General features: G+C 38.2%; 1 protein-coding gene across 1 annotated transcript in view; it reads left to right on the top strand.

Annotated features, from left to right (window-relative positions):
- Nucleotides 1-12,068, top strand: part of hydin (HYDIN axonemal central pair apparatus protein) — a 76,446-nt gene that overhangs the window by 40,460 nt on the left and 23,918 nt on the right. Inside the window, exons 25-42 of the mRNA XM_061036995.1 lie at nt 149-358; nt 1,740-1,982; nt 2,068-2,242; nt 2,627-2,776; nt 4,251-4,380; nt 5,204-5,340; nt 6,070-6,197; nt 6,349-6,462; nt 6,994-7,074; nt 7,275-7,424; nt 7,495-7,734; nt 8,337-8,466; nt 8,927-9,097; nt 9,295-9,465; nt 9,756-9,859; nt 10,074-10,148; nt 10,898-11,081; nt 11,226-11,367. Of these exons, the coding sequence (XP_060892978.1) occupies nt 149-358; nt 1,740-1,982; nt 2,068-2,242; nt 2,627-2,776; nt 4,251-4,380; nt 5,204-5,340; nt 6,070-6,197; nt 6,349-6,462; nt 6,994-7,074; nt 7,275-7,424; nt 7,495-7,734; nt 8,337-8,466; nt 8,927-9,097; nt 9,295-9,465; nt 9,756-9,859; nt 10,074-10,148; nt 10,898-11,081; nt 11,226-11,367 (2,735 nt within the window). The remainder of the gene's footprint in view (nt 1-148; nt 359-1,739; nt 1,983-2,067; nt 2,243-2,626; nt 2,777-4,250; nt 4,381-5,203; nt 5,341-6,069; nt 6,198-6,348; nt 6,463-6,993; nt 7,075-7,274; nt 7,425-7,494; nt 7,735-8,336; nt 8,467-8,926; nt 9,098-9,294; nt 9,466-9,755; nt 9,860-10,073; nt 10,149-10,897; nt 11,082-11,225; nt 11,368-12,068) is intronic.

Genomic DNA, 12,068 nt, shown 5'->3' with positions numbered 1-12,068 from the left:
TTTTGTACGATATTGTTTGCACATATTCATTTATTTCTGTCTGCCTTTTTGTAAGTTTTCTTTTTTACATGTTCAAAATAATAACTTCAATTCAAGTTCTGTGAAACACTTCTATACATGTTTAAGGTTCCACTGGTTCTCTTTTTAGGTGTTTGATGTCTTACCAATATATGGTCATCTGCAACCTGGGGACGAGCAGCTGGTTACATTCTCTTTCTATGGCCACAAAAATGTCAGCAGAGAGTTGATAGCACAGTGCCATGTAGAGGAGGGGCCTACATATGAAATCACACTCAGAGGAGAAGCATCAGTAATCAGCTACAGCCTCGACACTACCCACGTTGACTTTGGTCTGCTGGTATGTACATAGGGTCCTTTTTTTAAGTGATTTATTCCAACAAGCTCTACACATCAAATATTTTCAGATGAGTGTGTACAGATGGTTGAGGCTAAGTTGAGGGTCATCACTGGTGTTAGAAATTGCTGGTTGGCTCCTTCTAGTCGTGTTATACTTTTTATGTCTTTGTTCCGTCTTTGCCATCTGTTTGCTGTATCTGTGTGTGACAATAGATCTTTTATAGAGTTTCAATATCTTTGGAGTGCTTTTACCAAATACACTTATCACACAATATTATCCTGAGGGATATTTTGTTTGACAGTCAATTGTATGTTATGATGCATTTTGTAAAAGCCAAACCATACATTCGAGGAGTGGAGTCAGGGTTTTTTTTTTACACAGAAAATGGACATGAAGAATCTCATTAACTTTGAATGTTTTTCCCACTTTGGTCTTTTGTTCTTCCTCTCCTTCTTTAAGTATGCAGGCCATCCGGACTTATCATTGATATTCAAAACAAGGACGTATTGATTTTTGATTTAGTTGGAATGAGCAATTCAGCAGAACATTTCTCTGACCTTCCTGTCGGTTCAGCACAATACTTTCTCTTGCCTAATTTCTCTCTTGCTAATGCTCCTCCTCTCTCTTAGCCCTTGTGTTCTTTTCTTATAACAATGATCAGATTTATCCTTCATCCTGAAAAAAAAAACTCCTTCTGCATACACTTGGATAGATTTTGAGTGACAGAATTTGAAAAACAACTTCTTTCAAACAAGTTTCCTTTTTTTTACCTTGTGCTTCAATTTTTCTTTCCTGCTATATTTCAATTAAATGTATCATCAAAACCAAGAAGATGCAAATGGAAACAGGAATTCTCTAGGTTTTTGTAGAAAACAGTTTACCCCATTACATCAGCTTTTCAAGGCCCTGCCCATACCTGGGGCAGTCGGGTTCAGTGAGAGAGTCGGCCATCTCTCAATTGGAAGTGGGTTTGATTCCATCTGCAGTCCTCATGTCTTTGTGTCCTTGGGCAAGATGCTGACCCCCAAATTGAATTGAATTCTACTGGCATGAAAAGTGGCAAGTTAATTTTTATAGATGCGATTAATTTACGCTGATGGGCACCTTACATAACATCCTCGAGCCATTAGTCTATGAGCGTGTATTTTTGTGATGGTGAATGTGGCATGTAAACGTAAAGTGTTTTGGGTGGTTGGGAGACTAGAAAAGCTATTTAACTACAGTCCATTTACAATATATGTTTTAACCATAATAAACCCTGGGTGGGGAAGATTTACTTAAGTATAAGATAGCAGTTCTGCAAGCAATTAGAAATATACACATTACTGTGATTTAAGTGAAGATGATAGTGTTAAAGGTGATCTCTGCTTCCAATTTCAAGCTTTTCGATCATGTAGGGGAGGCTGAGGTTACCCTAAGAAATACTGGCAAGATTGGCTTCAAGTTCAGCATCATTGACCTTCAAAGGGAGGATGAGGAGGAGGCAGATAAAGAGGCAGAGGGATGGATGAAGGCCCTGGAAGAGGTTGAGCAGCAGCAAGATGCACAGAAACAAAAAGACAATGAGGAAAATGAGACAGGACAGGAGGTCAGGCCCGGCCAGCCAATGGTCATCCCCAACATGGTGAGATCATCTTTGTGCTATTTCAGCTGTGGTAGGTTAATTCATAATTTATGAGTTATTCAGTTTGTGTGTGTGTGTGTGTCAGGGTTACATTGATGCTGATGCAGAGCAATGCTTGCGTGTTCTCTACCTCCCGGGAGTTCCTGAGGTGTTTGAGAAGCGGCTTCAGCTGCAGGTGGCTTTCCTGCCACCACAGGAGATCACTCTTACTGGAGAGGGAGTGTTTCCAAGGATCAGCCTCAACTTGCCACAGAATCTTTGTATGTATAGACATGCACTTGTAAACACTGACATGATCAAATCCTTACTCAACCTGACAAATTATAACAATTTACCAGGCACTTTTTAAAAATCTTATACTATGTCATTCTTTCTTGCCAAAATACAGGCAATACCTTTTAAAACAATTGTTGTACAACGTGCATTGGAAAATAAACTTTCTAAGCTTTCTGAACTTTCAAACATAGTGCATGTCAGAAACAGCAGAAATTTTCTACCATGTAAATGTTTATTGATCAAGGACATTGTTAGAGAGCAGAGTCGGCTACATAGCAGAGCCCACACTACATGCTTATAAAGATTGAGTCACAAGTACAAATCGTTGTTTCTGCACTGGTGTCACGCCCATTCGCGTTCTCTTGCAGCAGAGGAGTGCTACGGTGATGTGGTGCAGCAGGCCAGAGCAGCTGTGGAGGCATATAGAATCAGAGAGGAGGGTATGAACGGCCATACCACTGATGGAGGAGAAGCAACTACAGAGGACTCTGGCACTCTCACCGTCAGTGACTTAACCCCATTGATGTTATTCAATGAATACCTTGTTTTTGGTTTTTGTCTTTTTTCCAAAATGTTTTTAAGATGAAGAAATTATCCCCAAAAAATATTTTTGATGCATAATTGATTAATTATGGTTACAAGCAGGAATGCTGTATGTTATGTAGTGAAAATCCTTTCACTAGAGTTGAACTTGTGAGATTAGTAGTCCACATCAGCACTACATTTATGTTTTTTTAATTCAACTGGAGTATTCATTTTCATATTTGGAAACTGTAGGAAATGTATAAAAATCTGTGTGGCCAACATTTATAGTGGACTCATTCCAAATATACTTTAAGTAAGGGAGTTTAGGAACTACATCTCTGCTTTGAGTAACCAGTCTGTTCTGCAGGGATTTCCCTGCTTCTTATCTGTGTATTGATTTTCCAGGGGGTACACAAGAACGATCGAATTCCAGTGAAAAGAAAACCTATTTTCTGTTCATCCTAGGAGTATTTACTTATAGTTTAGTGCGTTACCCAAGCAATATACCAGACATTTCCTCTTAGCAATGGCATGAACAATGCAAACATGTTTTACAGCAGATGAGGATAAAGACTGTGTTGCCCAAGAGAATCTCCGAAATAGATAAAAGCATCATCACCTCCCTGTCAACAAACCCCTTCTGACCAAAGTGACTTTCCATCTGTGGTTGTGGTCTTTGAAGAAAAAGATAAAAGGATGGCCAAATGATTTATTAGACTTTGCAATTTTAACATGGGTTATCCACTTTATACTGCTAATACTATACTTAGGAAGGGCAATAGAATATAGCGTATTGGATATGTTAACAATTATATCATGTTTAAGGCTCTTAGGAATTAGGAATAAAATGCTTGGCTGCTACGAGAGTTACGAGTCTCCAGAGAGTTAAAAGTAGAGATTTCTTGAAAATAAACTTGTTCAAGTAAAAATCATCTAAAAAACTTAAGAAATATTAACTTAATATTAACTTAAAGAGTTTATATGATAAATATGGGGGCAATCAATAACTGATAATCAGACTAGCTGAAATATTTTTGTTTTTATCTTCAATAACCACTCTTGTCTAAAACACCAAAATTGTACATGTACAGTTTTATTATACAAACTATTGATCATTCTGAATTTGAAATTCTCAGATTTATTTAGCATCTTTTTTTGTATTGAATTTGTAATCTAAACTGACCATGCTTTGTAACACCATTGTGTGTTGCTAAGCCTTGAATCTTGTCAAGTCAAATCCAAAAATATATATTTTCCAATCTAAACTGATTATTTGTGCATCATTTTGTACTTTATGTATACAAAATAGATTTTAATTTGACTTGCAAAATGTTATTAAGGCATTTTTCTTCCCAGTTAGCCTTGTGCTGCGTATTGCTTTTAGTTTCTTCCTCTTTTGAGTATTTATGTGCCCATACTTTTTATGACTTGTCCCTTTTACTTTTCTATCTTTTGCTTGCTGCCTCTAGTATGAAGAGCTGCTTCACATGGAGGTCGAGAAAGCACTGGTCAAACAGAATGCTCTCACTGTGACTGATAGCCTGCTGGAGCTCGGTGACTCACAGTGCTCCCCCAGAAAGTGGCAAAAACTCAGCAAGTACGTTCAAACACACAAACTCGTACATATTTTGGTTGAACAGATGGTCCCCTTACTGAAAGGGAAAGAGAACTGTGTTGTGGAATTCAAAGTGTTTGTGTTAATAATTCATATCTGGCTGGGTATGGTTTTGTTCTGGCAGCTTATTTGAATCCATTGATATCATGATATAGATAGGCTGTTTTCACTCATATCATATTGTGATCCAAAGAAATTTAAACTGTCATTCTTCCATGAAAAAAATCAGCGTACAGAGTTTTGTTCCATTAGTCAGAAAACACTTCACAATTGCTCCGTCATCTCTCAACCGGAAGGTTGGGGGTTCGATCCCCAGCTCCTGCAACCGATGTGTCCTTGGGCAAGACACTTAACCCCAAGTTGATCTTGCTGCTTCGTCAGTGGCGTATGAATGTGTATGAATGGGATTATTTAATACTGATGGTTACTTTACATCGTAACCTCTACCATCTGTGTGTGAATGTGCAGGTGTGATCCGCGATGTAAAAGCACTCTGAGTAGTCTGAGGACTAGCAAAGCAAAATACAAGCTCATTTCCATTTACCATTTACCTATTGTAGACCTGAAAAGATTTATCATGCTACATTTTTTCCGTTTTAAATATAATGATATATTTTACTTTTAATAAAATAAAAAAATTTAAAATGATAACGAGATAATGAGTTCAATTGTTTCTAGTCAACAGTATTGAATCCTGGTAATTCATCAAACTTCCATACTGCGAAGTCATGCTAAAGAAGAGAAATATCCAGTCTGACATGATGTCTATTAATGTCTCCGTCTGTATCTCTTTCCACTCCTACAGGTTTGTGCTCCCAGAGTACGTCTTGGATTTTGGTTTTGTAATTCCAGGCAAAGTACTCAGTCACACTGTTCATATCACAAACACTGGGTCTGTCCCAGTGTCCTTCCAAGCCAACCTTAAATGTCTAGCTGCCACAGGTAAGAAAATACTTTAAACAAGTTGCTTAAGCATTTTAATGTCTTTATCATGGGTCTTGTGCAATACCTCATGATAACACTATGACTGCTATGCGGAAAAAAACAAACAAATTAGTTAAACAAATTAACTAACAAATAAGTTTTTTACATTACAAGACTCAGAAAACTTGGAATTACTGTTTTATCTGTCCATAAAGTACTGAAGAACAGTGATAACAAGGTTTGCCACACTAAGCTCAAAAACAAACTGAAAGGTGAAACTGCTAGCCTTGCTCTGTCAAAAAAGTAAAAGATGAGAGAAAATAAAACACCATGGAGAGCCTGGAAAGCTTTAGAGCACTTTTAGATCAGCAAGAACTTCCTGAAGTATCTACTTGTAACCTAGCAACCTGAAATTATTCCATTAAAAAATCTAACGTGCAAAATGAACTGAAACATCAGCTTGTAACTTGAACTTTGGCTTTTGTACTGATGAAACAAATAAACCAAATGAGACTTTGAGGTCCTTTCTTTTGACAGAGTCAATAGATTGTTTCCTCTTGCTTTCAGTGTTCAAGATAACCTAAGCTTACAACCTCCTGGATACCCCTACATATTCATCTAAACATTATGACAGTTGTATTGACCTTATCTTCAGTCTCCTGCCTAAATGTCAAACTATTTCTAATGATGTTCAACACGCCTTTGTAAAATAAAAATGCTTATGTCTTTGTTGTTGTTTCATGAAAGGTTTCAGTGCAGACTTTGAAAGAGTGAAAAACCTGCCCTGCAGAGAGACAAACTCTTTCACAGTTAAATTTGACCCCAATGGAGCCAACCTGAAGATGGGGGACACAAGTGTTGTCATGCCAATACAGGTACACATGGGCGGACAGTACACAAACATGTACATGTATGCAATTATTATCAATATTTCTAAATCAGTGTACATTTTCTCCAGAGTTGGTCTTTTTTTACGAGCAGTATTTTTGCCCAGATCCTGAGATATAGTTGTGTTTTGTTATGCAGGTTGCAGGCGGTCCAATGGTTCAGGTGCGGCTGTGTGCAGCAGTGACTTTGCCCGCAATCGCTGCTTCAACAGATACTCTACAGTTTGACACTTTGCAGTGTGGCATGTGTCAGGTAATGCAGCTTGATTACATGAAATGGCGAGATACAATTAGGAAGCCTTACAAAGCATTCTTGCAATGTTCAATTACCTGCAAGTCTGTCATATACTTTTTAAACTAACATCATTAAAAACAAATTCAGTGTAAAAAAAAAAAAAAGCATTAGTGTAACTGTCCATTTTTAATGTAATTAACACGTACAAGTAGTAGAATTGGAAAGCAGGTCAGAACACAACTGAGAGCACTAATGAGCATCATTATGCTGCTTCACTTTGGTGCCATCTTGTGGCCAAATTATGTGAAGTGTATAATTTGAAGGACTGTTCCGTCTAATACTAACACAGTTGAAGTGAATTAACTGGATTATACCTCCTCACAGAAGAGCCACCAGCTCAAAACTATGATAGGTGATGTTAGAAACATCATAAAGGCTTTGCATTTACTGAAAATCAATATCTCCCCATCAGTCAAAGTGACATGACAAGGCCCTTAGGCTGCTGCTGAAAGCCTGCTAAATCATGTGTAATATAATATTCACCACCAGATGAAGACAATACAGCTGTCCAATAATGAGGCTGTGCCCTGCCACTGGAGCATCACTGAGGAGGTGAAACCTTTCAAAAAGGTATAAAAAGTATTTTCATGGTTCTTTTAATTAACTTTTCCAATTAATTTAGTACTTAAGTATCCACTTGACAAGATATACATGTCCCTAGAATCTTTTATCTTCATCCATGGAGAAACTGATTTTTCTGAATATTATTGAAAATAATTTAAGCTAAGACAAAGCAGCATGAGGATGACACCTGCCTTGTTCCCTCTCAGGTTGATAAGTTTCTTCCACTCTACCAGCGCAAAAAAGCTTCGCAGGAGCAGCGACCACCGCCAGTGGTGTTTGAGATGTTTCCAAGCTCGGGCATACTGTCTCCTGGTGAACGTGTCAATGTCCAGATAAAGTTCAGCCCTGTTGAGGAGGTGAGGAGCCTAAGTTGTTTATCAAAGTGCATATTGGAAACACTTATTAAGCAGTTGTATGTCTTTGCAGCATTCCTACAACAGACAGCTTGTTGTCCATGTGGCTAACAGCAACCAGCAGTTGTTCATCAAAGCCTATGGGCAGGCTGAGGAACCACAACTTGAGTTCTGCCCGTCAGTGCTGGAGCTGGAGCCTTGTCTGCCTCTCAGCACTGAATCTGAAGCTGAGGTTATAGTCAGAAACCCCTGCTCTTTTCCCATTGAGTTCTACTCCCTGGAACTTGACAATCAGTATCTTGAGGAAGAAAAGGTACATCCCCTTTTTTTAGCAGAACAAAACACTGATTAGGTCTGTAATACACATTCCTAAAGACAACACAAAAGCTTTTAAAAAGAAATTCAGAGGATAAAATGTTTTTCTTTGTCAGTTGTGACAGTGTTATATGGGACAACTGTATGATTGCAAAGGGATAAGTGAGGAGGGAGTAAGTTGAAGTGAAGGGATTCAAAAAGTAAGATGATGATACTGAAGATACTATTTCATCATTGACAGTGGATTCCTCTACTCCTTATACAGAGTAACTGTCTTGTAGATCACTGCAGTCGGCGGTCATGTGTTGTATCACATTACAACTGTTTTTCCTTTTACAGGTCGTTTAGTTTGTTTAAAAAATATGCAATTGATTTACTTTCTATAATGTTTTTCATTTCTCTCTTACTGCGTTTGAAAAACAAACTGCCCTAAAAAAGTAAATCACTATTCTAGACTAGTCTTGTCTCTTTTCTTACCTTTTTAACGTGCTTTACAACTGTTTATTAATGTTTTTTTCTGTTTGTATTTTTTTAAATCCTTCCTTTTACTGTTTTGGTTTCTTTCTCCCTCCTCCCTCCTCACATCTTGATCCCTTTCAGATCCTACGTCTGATGCAGGGTTATGATGAGAACAACACATTACTGCTTCCCCCCAGGGCCCCTGGTGAAAGTCTCCCTAAAGAGTTGCTCGACTACTACAAGGAGTACGGTTCCCAACTGAAAGATGACGGTAGCTTTATTCACACCCTTGTTCAAATGCAAGCACTAAATAGTTGGCTTGTTTGTTTTCATTCTGTATCAGTGTTAACCTGTTTCTATATATTTGAATTGGTGTGCAGCAGTGCTGCAGGCAGGTCTGGATGAAAAAATGGCTAGAACTGATGAAATACATGATGAAGAAAGGATGTCATTACAAGACACTTCCAGGGCGAAACCAGCAGAATTATGTGAGTACAACTATTTCAGATGCAGATCTTGACATGATAATGGAAATACCTTTTGGTATTTGTCAGCACTTCTGCAGCAGAATTTAATTTTAATTGCTGTTGACTTAATGAATGTTCAGGAAGACCAGAAGGGAGAGTGTTATAATAGTCTTGCCTGTTAGTTAAAAACACTTGCATTAGTCTTTCAGTTAAACTGCATTCACTTACAGTTTTTTTTAAAATCTCTGTGTTGTGTGCATTCAGTCATTTCAGAGATTACAAGAGAGGGAAGCAGTGGGAGACTGGGGCAGCTTGAGATGACACCTGTTTCCAGAGCAATTGCTCGCCACATGTGCATTGACCTTTCAGCAGAGGGTCTGGCAGCACACAACCGCAGAGGCATTGCTATTATTGTGTATGGAGCCCCACTGACAGGTGAACAATTAAAAGGTCTTGACTCTGTAGCATAAATAAAGAAGAAAGGTTGTCACACATTTTGCAATTGCAATTTTGAAATACATAAGACCAAGAGTATCAGAAAGAAATCAAAAAAATCAATCAAGACATCCATAGCTACGATGACAATGTATTTATTAAAGTTTGCATGCATCTGGTACCTCCAAATTTTCCAGGTAAAAGCAGGACAGCTGCTTCTCTGGCACGGCACTACGGAGGGACGTGTCTGAGTGTTGATGCTGTGGTGAGACAAGCTCTGATGAATGGTACCTCTCCTGTTAGCCTGACTGCAAGACAGCTTTATGACTGTGCTGCTGCCGAGTACGCTGAGAAGGTTGAGGAGGCTGGTTAGTGTTATATACTTTCCATTTCTCTTTAAAAACAGATATGGATTATATGTGGGTCCTGGAATTACAATTGCTGTTTGAGTTTGACAGACTTCTTACTCTTTCTTAGACAGTCACTATCCAAATTCTACATACATTAATAACCCAAAACATCACAGGACCAGCTCAAAGGTGTTATATTAAAATTAAATGTATCTATCTGCTTCTAGCACAGGCTACTAAAGGAACCACAAAATTAGGACCTGCAGCCCATTTTGAAGCCTCAGCTCCATCTCCCAATTCGGATCCAGCTTCACATGATGCCGTAAAAGATCCTAAAAAACCTGGTGATGACAGCTGCAATGACGCTCAGGCTCTTCAGGAGGCTGCAGTCTCAAGCTTCACCCTCTGCTTGGTAAGGTTGTATTCATTGTTATGGTTCATCTGGTGTGTTTCTGTGTCAGGTTGAGCTGTTCATTCATTGAAGTAAATTTCAGTACTGGTCTGTACAATTTAAACACCAGCAAAATATCATTTTAGTCTGGAGATAAAATGATCATTTTAAATTCTAGCTATGGTGAAATTAATGTGTGGAATAAACCTAATCCTTTGTTGTGGTTTTGCTTCAGGGAGGAGATATGACAACACTTAGTAGTCTTTTGCCTGAACAGCTACTGGCAGATATCCTGGCGGAAAGATTTCAGGTAAGCAAAAAGTGTTTCCTTTCGGAGCGTCTGTGGCCTAGTGGTTAGTTTGCACGCCCCATGTACAGTACAAAGCCTGTAGTCCTCTAAGCAGGCAGCCTGCATTCAAATCCAACATGTGGCTCCTTACTTCATGTCATTCCCCACTCTCTCTCGCTCTCTCTCCTTGAATTTCAAAATAAAAGATATGAAACACCCAACAGTAAATCTTGAAAAAACCTTTTAAAATGATGGCATGAATAGTTAATATTTTTTATGTACTCTGTGACACATGATAAAACTGTTAATTGTAGGGGCACAATGTCACCTATCCTATAATATCTATGTTTCTTATGACAGATTTCAAAAAGTGCATGCATACACCCTCAACACTTACAAATAGTATTCAAAGTATTCAAAATTCTCTATGGTCATCAAACAGCAAAACTTCTCCCTGAGCATCTTGGCACAAATAGACAAAACAGAGCCAATAGATAAAAACATTAAAACAGGGTAAATATGTCAAAGACAAAAATTCCACTGAAATATACATTTTAAAAAAGAATGATGAATGGATCTGAAAATATTTGGCATATATTTACATATCTTGCAAAGTACATTGGTTGTGATATATCTTTATCGTAATAACCACTAACAGAGATGTTGTTATTATGTCTGAGGAAGAGATTTGAAGAGTTTCACTGACGTTTTGTCTTCTTGTGTTTTATGTCTTTCTCTTGTGATTGTTATTTCTGCCGTCATGGAAACAGCTAAGTGATTGTTACCGTGGCATAGTGATCGACGGCCTACACTCTGTGTACACTCAATCAGCAGCAACCACATTACAAGTTGTTCTCAAGGCCCTGGATAACCGTAAACACATCTATGCAGTCAACTTGTGTGACTCCTATGCTGCTCTGAAAGCACGTGAGAGGGCACAGAGAGAAACCGAGGGTAAAAACGCATCACCTCACACACCTACACAAATCCTCATGAAGATGTTGCAAAGGACAGACCTCAGCAAATATGATATTGTTCTTTTCAGTATTGATGTATGATGATGAATAGTTCTTTTAACTGTCCGTGTATGTCCCTCAGAGGCTCTGCAGAGAGAGAGAAGTTACAGAGAGGAGCAGTGGCTCAAGGAGCTTGATGAAGAGGAATACGATGCTCTGTCTGAGAAGGAAAAAGAGCTCATTGACCTTCAACAAATACAGAAGTTAAAACAGCCCAAACTAAGGTAGTCACTGGACAAATGGGGGATTTTTGTTTTTAAGGGCATTCACCACACTGTTTTGGTGGTGAAAGATTTGATAAATTCCTGATCAAAGCCTGATAAATACGCCTGTCATTTAAGTGGTGCAAATAGTCCAGATTTCATTGTTACCATTTTCAAACCTAAACCCCATTATAGCCCCTAAACTTGACAATCAAGCAACCTGTTGCACATTTATTGAATGAACGGGGGATGGGACATTAGGTTTTATGCTTAGAAAGAACTATTTAAAGCAAAGCAAATCACAACTCCTTTGAGAATTGGTAAATGGAATGCAACCGTCACATACATATTAGACAAGAGAATATCGTATGACAGGATAGACTAGGCAACACTGCCTCAAGTACACAAGATGATACTGGACAGTGAGCTGAATAAAAGCACAGAGGGCACTATTGTAGCAAGAGAATTACCCCAACAATTTCTGAAATGTATTTTTAGCTGTCTTGAAATGAGCCTATAAAAGTTACAAAAAAAGCAAGCCATATACAGAGGTGTCAATGAAGGAACATGAAAATCAAGATAATAGGATACATTTGATTGTACTATGTTTCTGTATATTTGTTTAATGTCCTAATTTAATCTTAATGTTGTTACTACTTGCTCATATGTCCCCACTACAATGGGATTTTTTAACCATTAAAAAGTTTGAGTGTTTTTGTAAT

Source organism: Labrus mixtus, chromosome 4 (genome assembly GCF_963584025.1).
Source record: "Labrus mixtus chromosome 4, fLabMix1.1, whole genome shotgun sequence".
NCBI lineage: Eukaryota > Metazoa > Chordata > Actinopteri > Labriformes > Labridae > Labrus > Labrus mixtus.
This window is presented reverse-complemented; position numbering and strand designations above follow the sequence as displayed.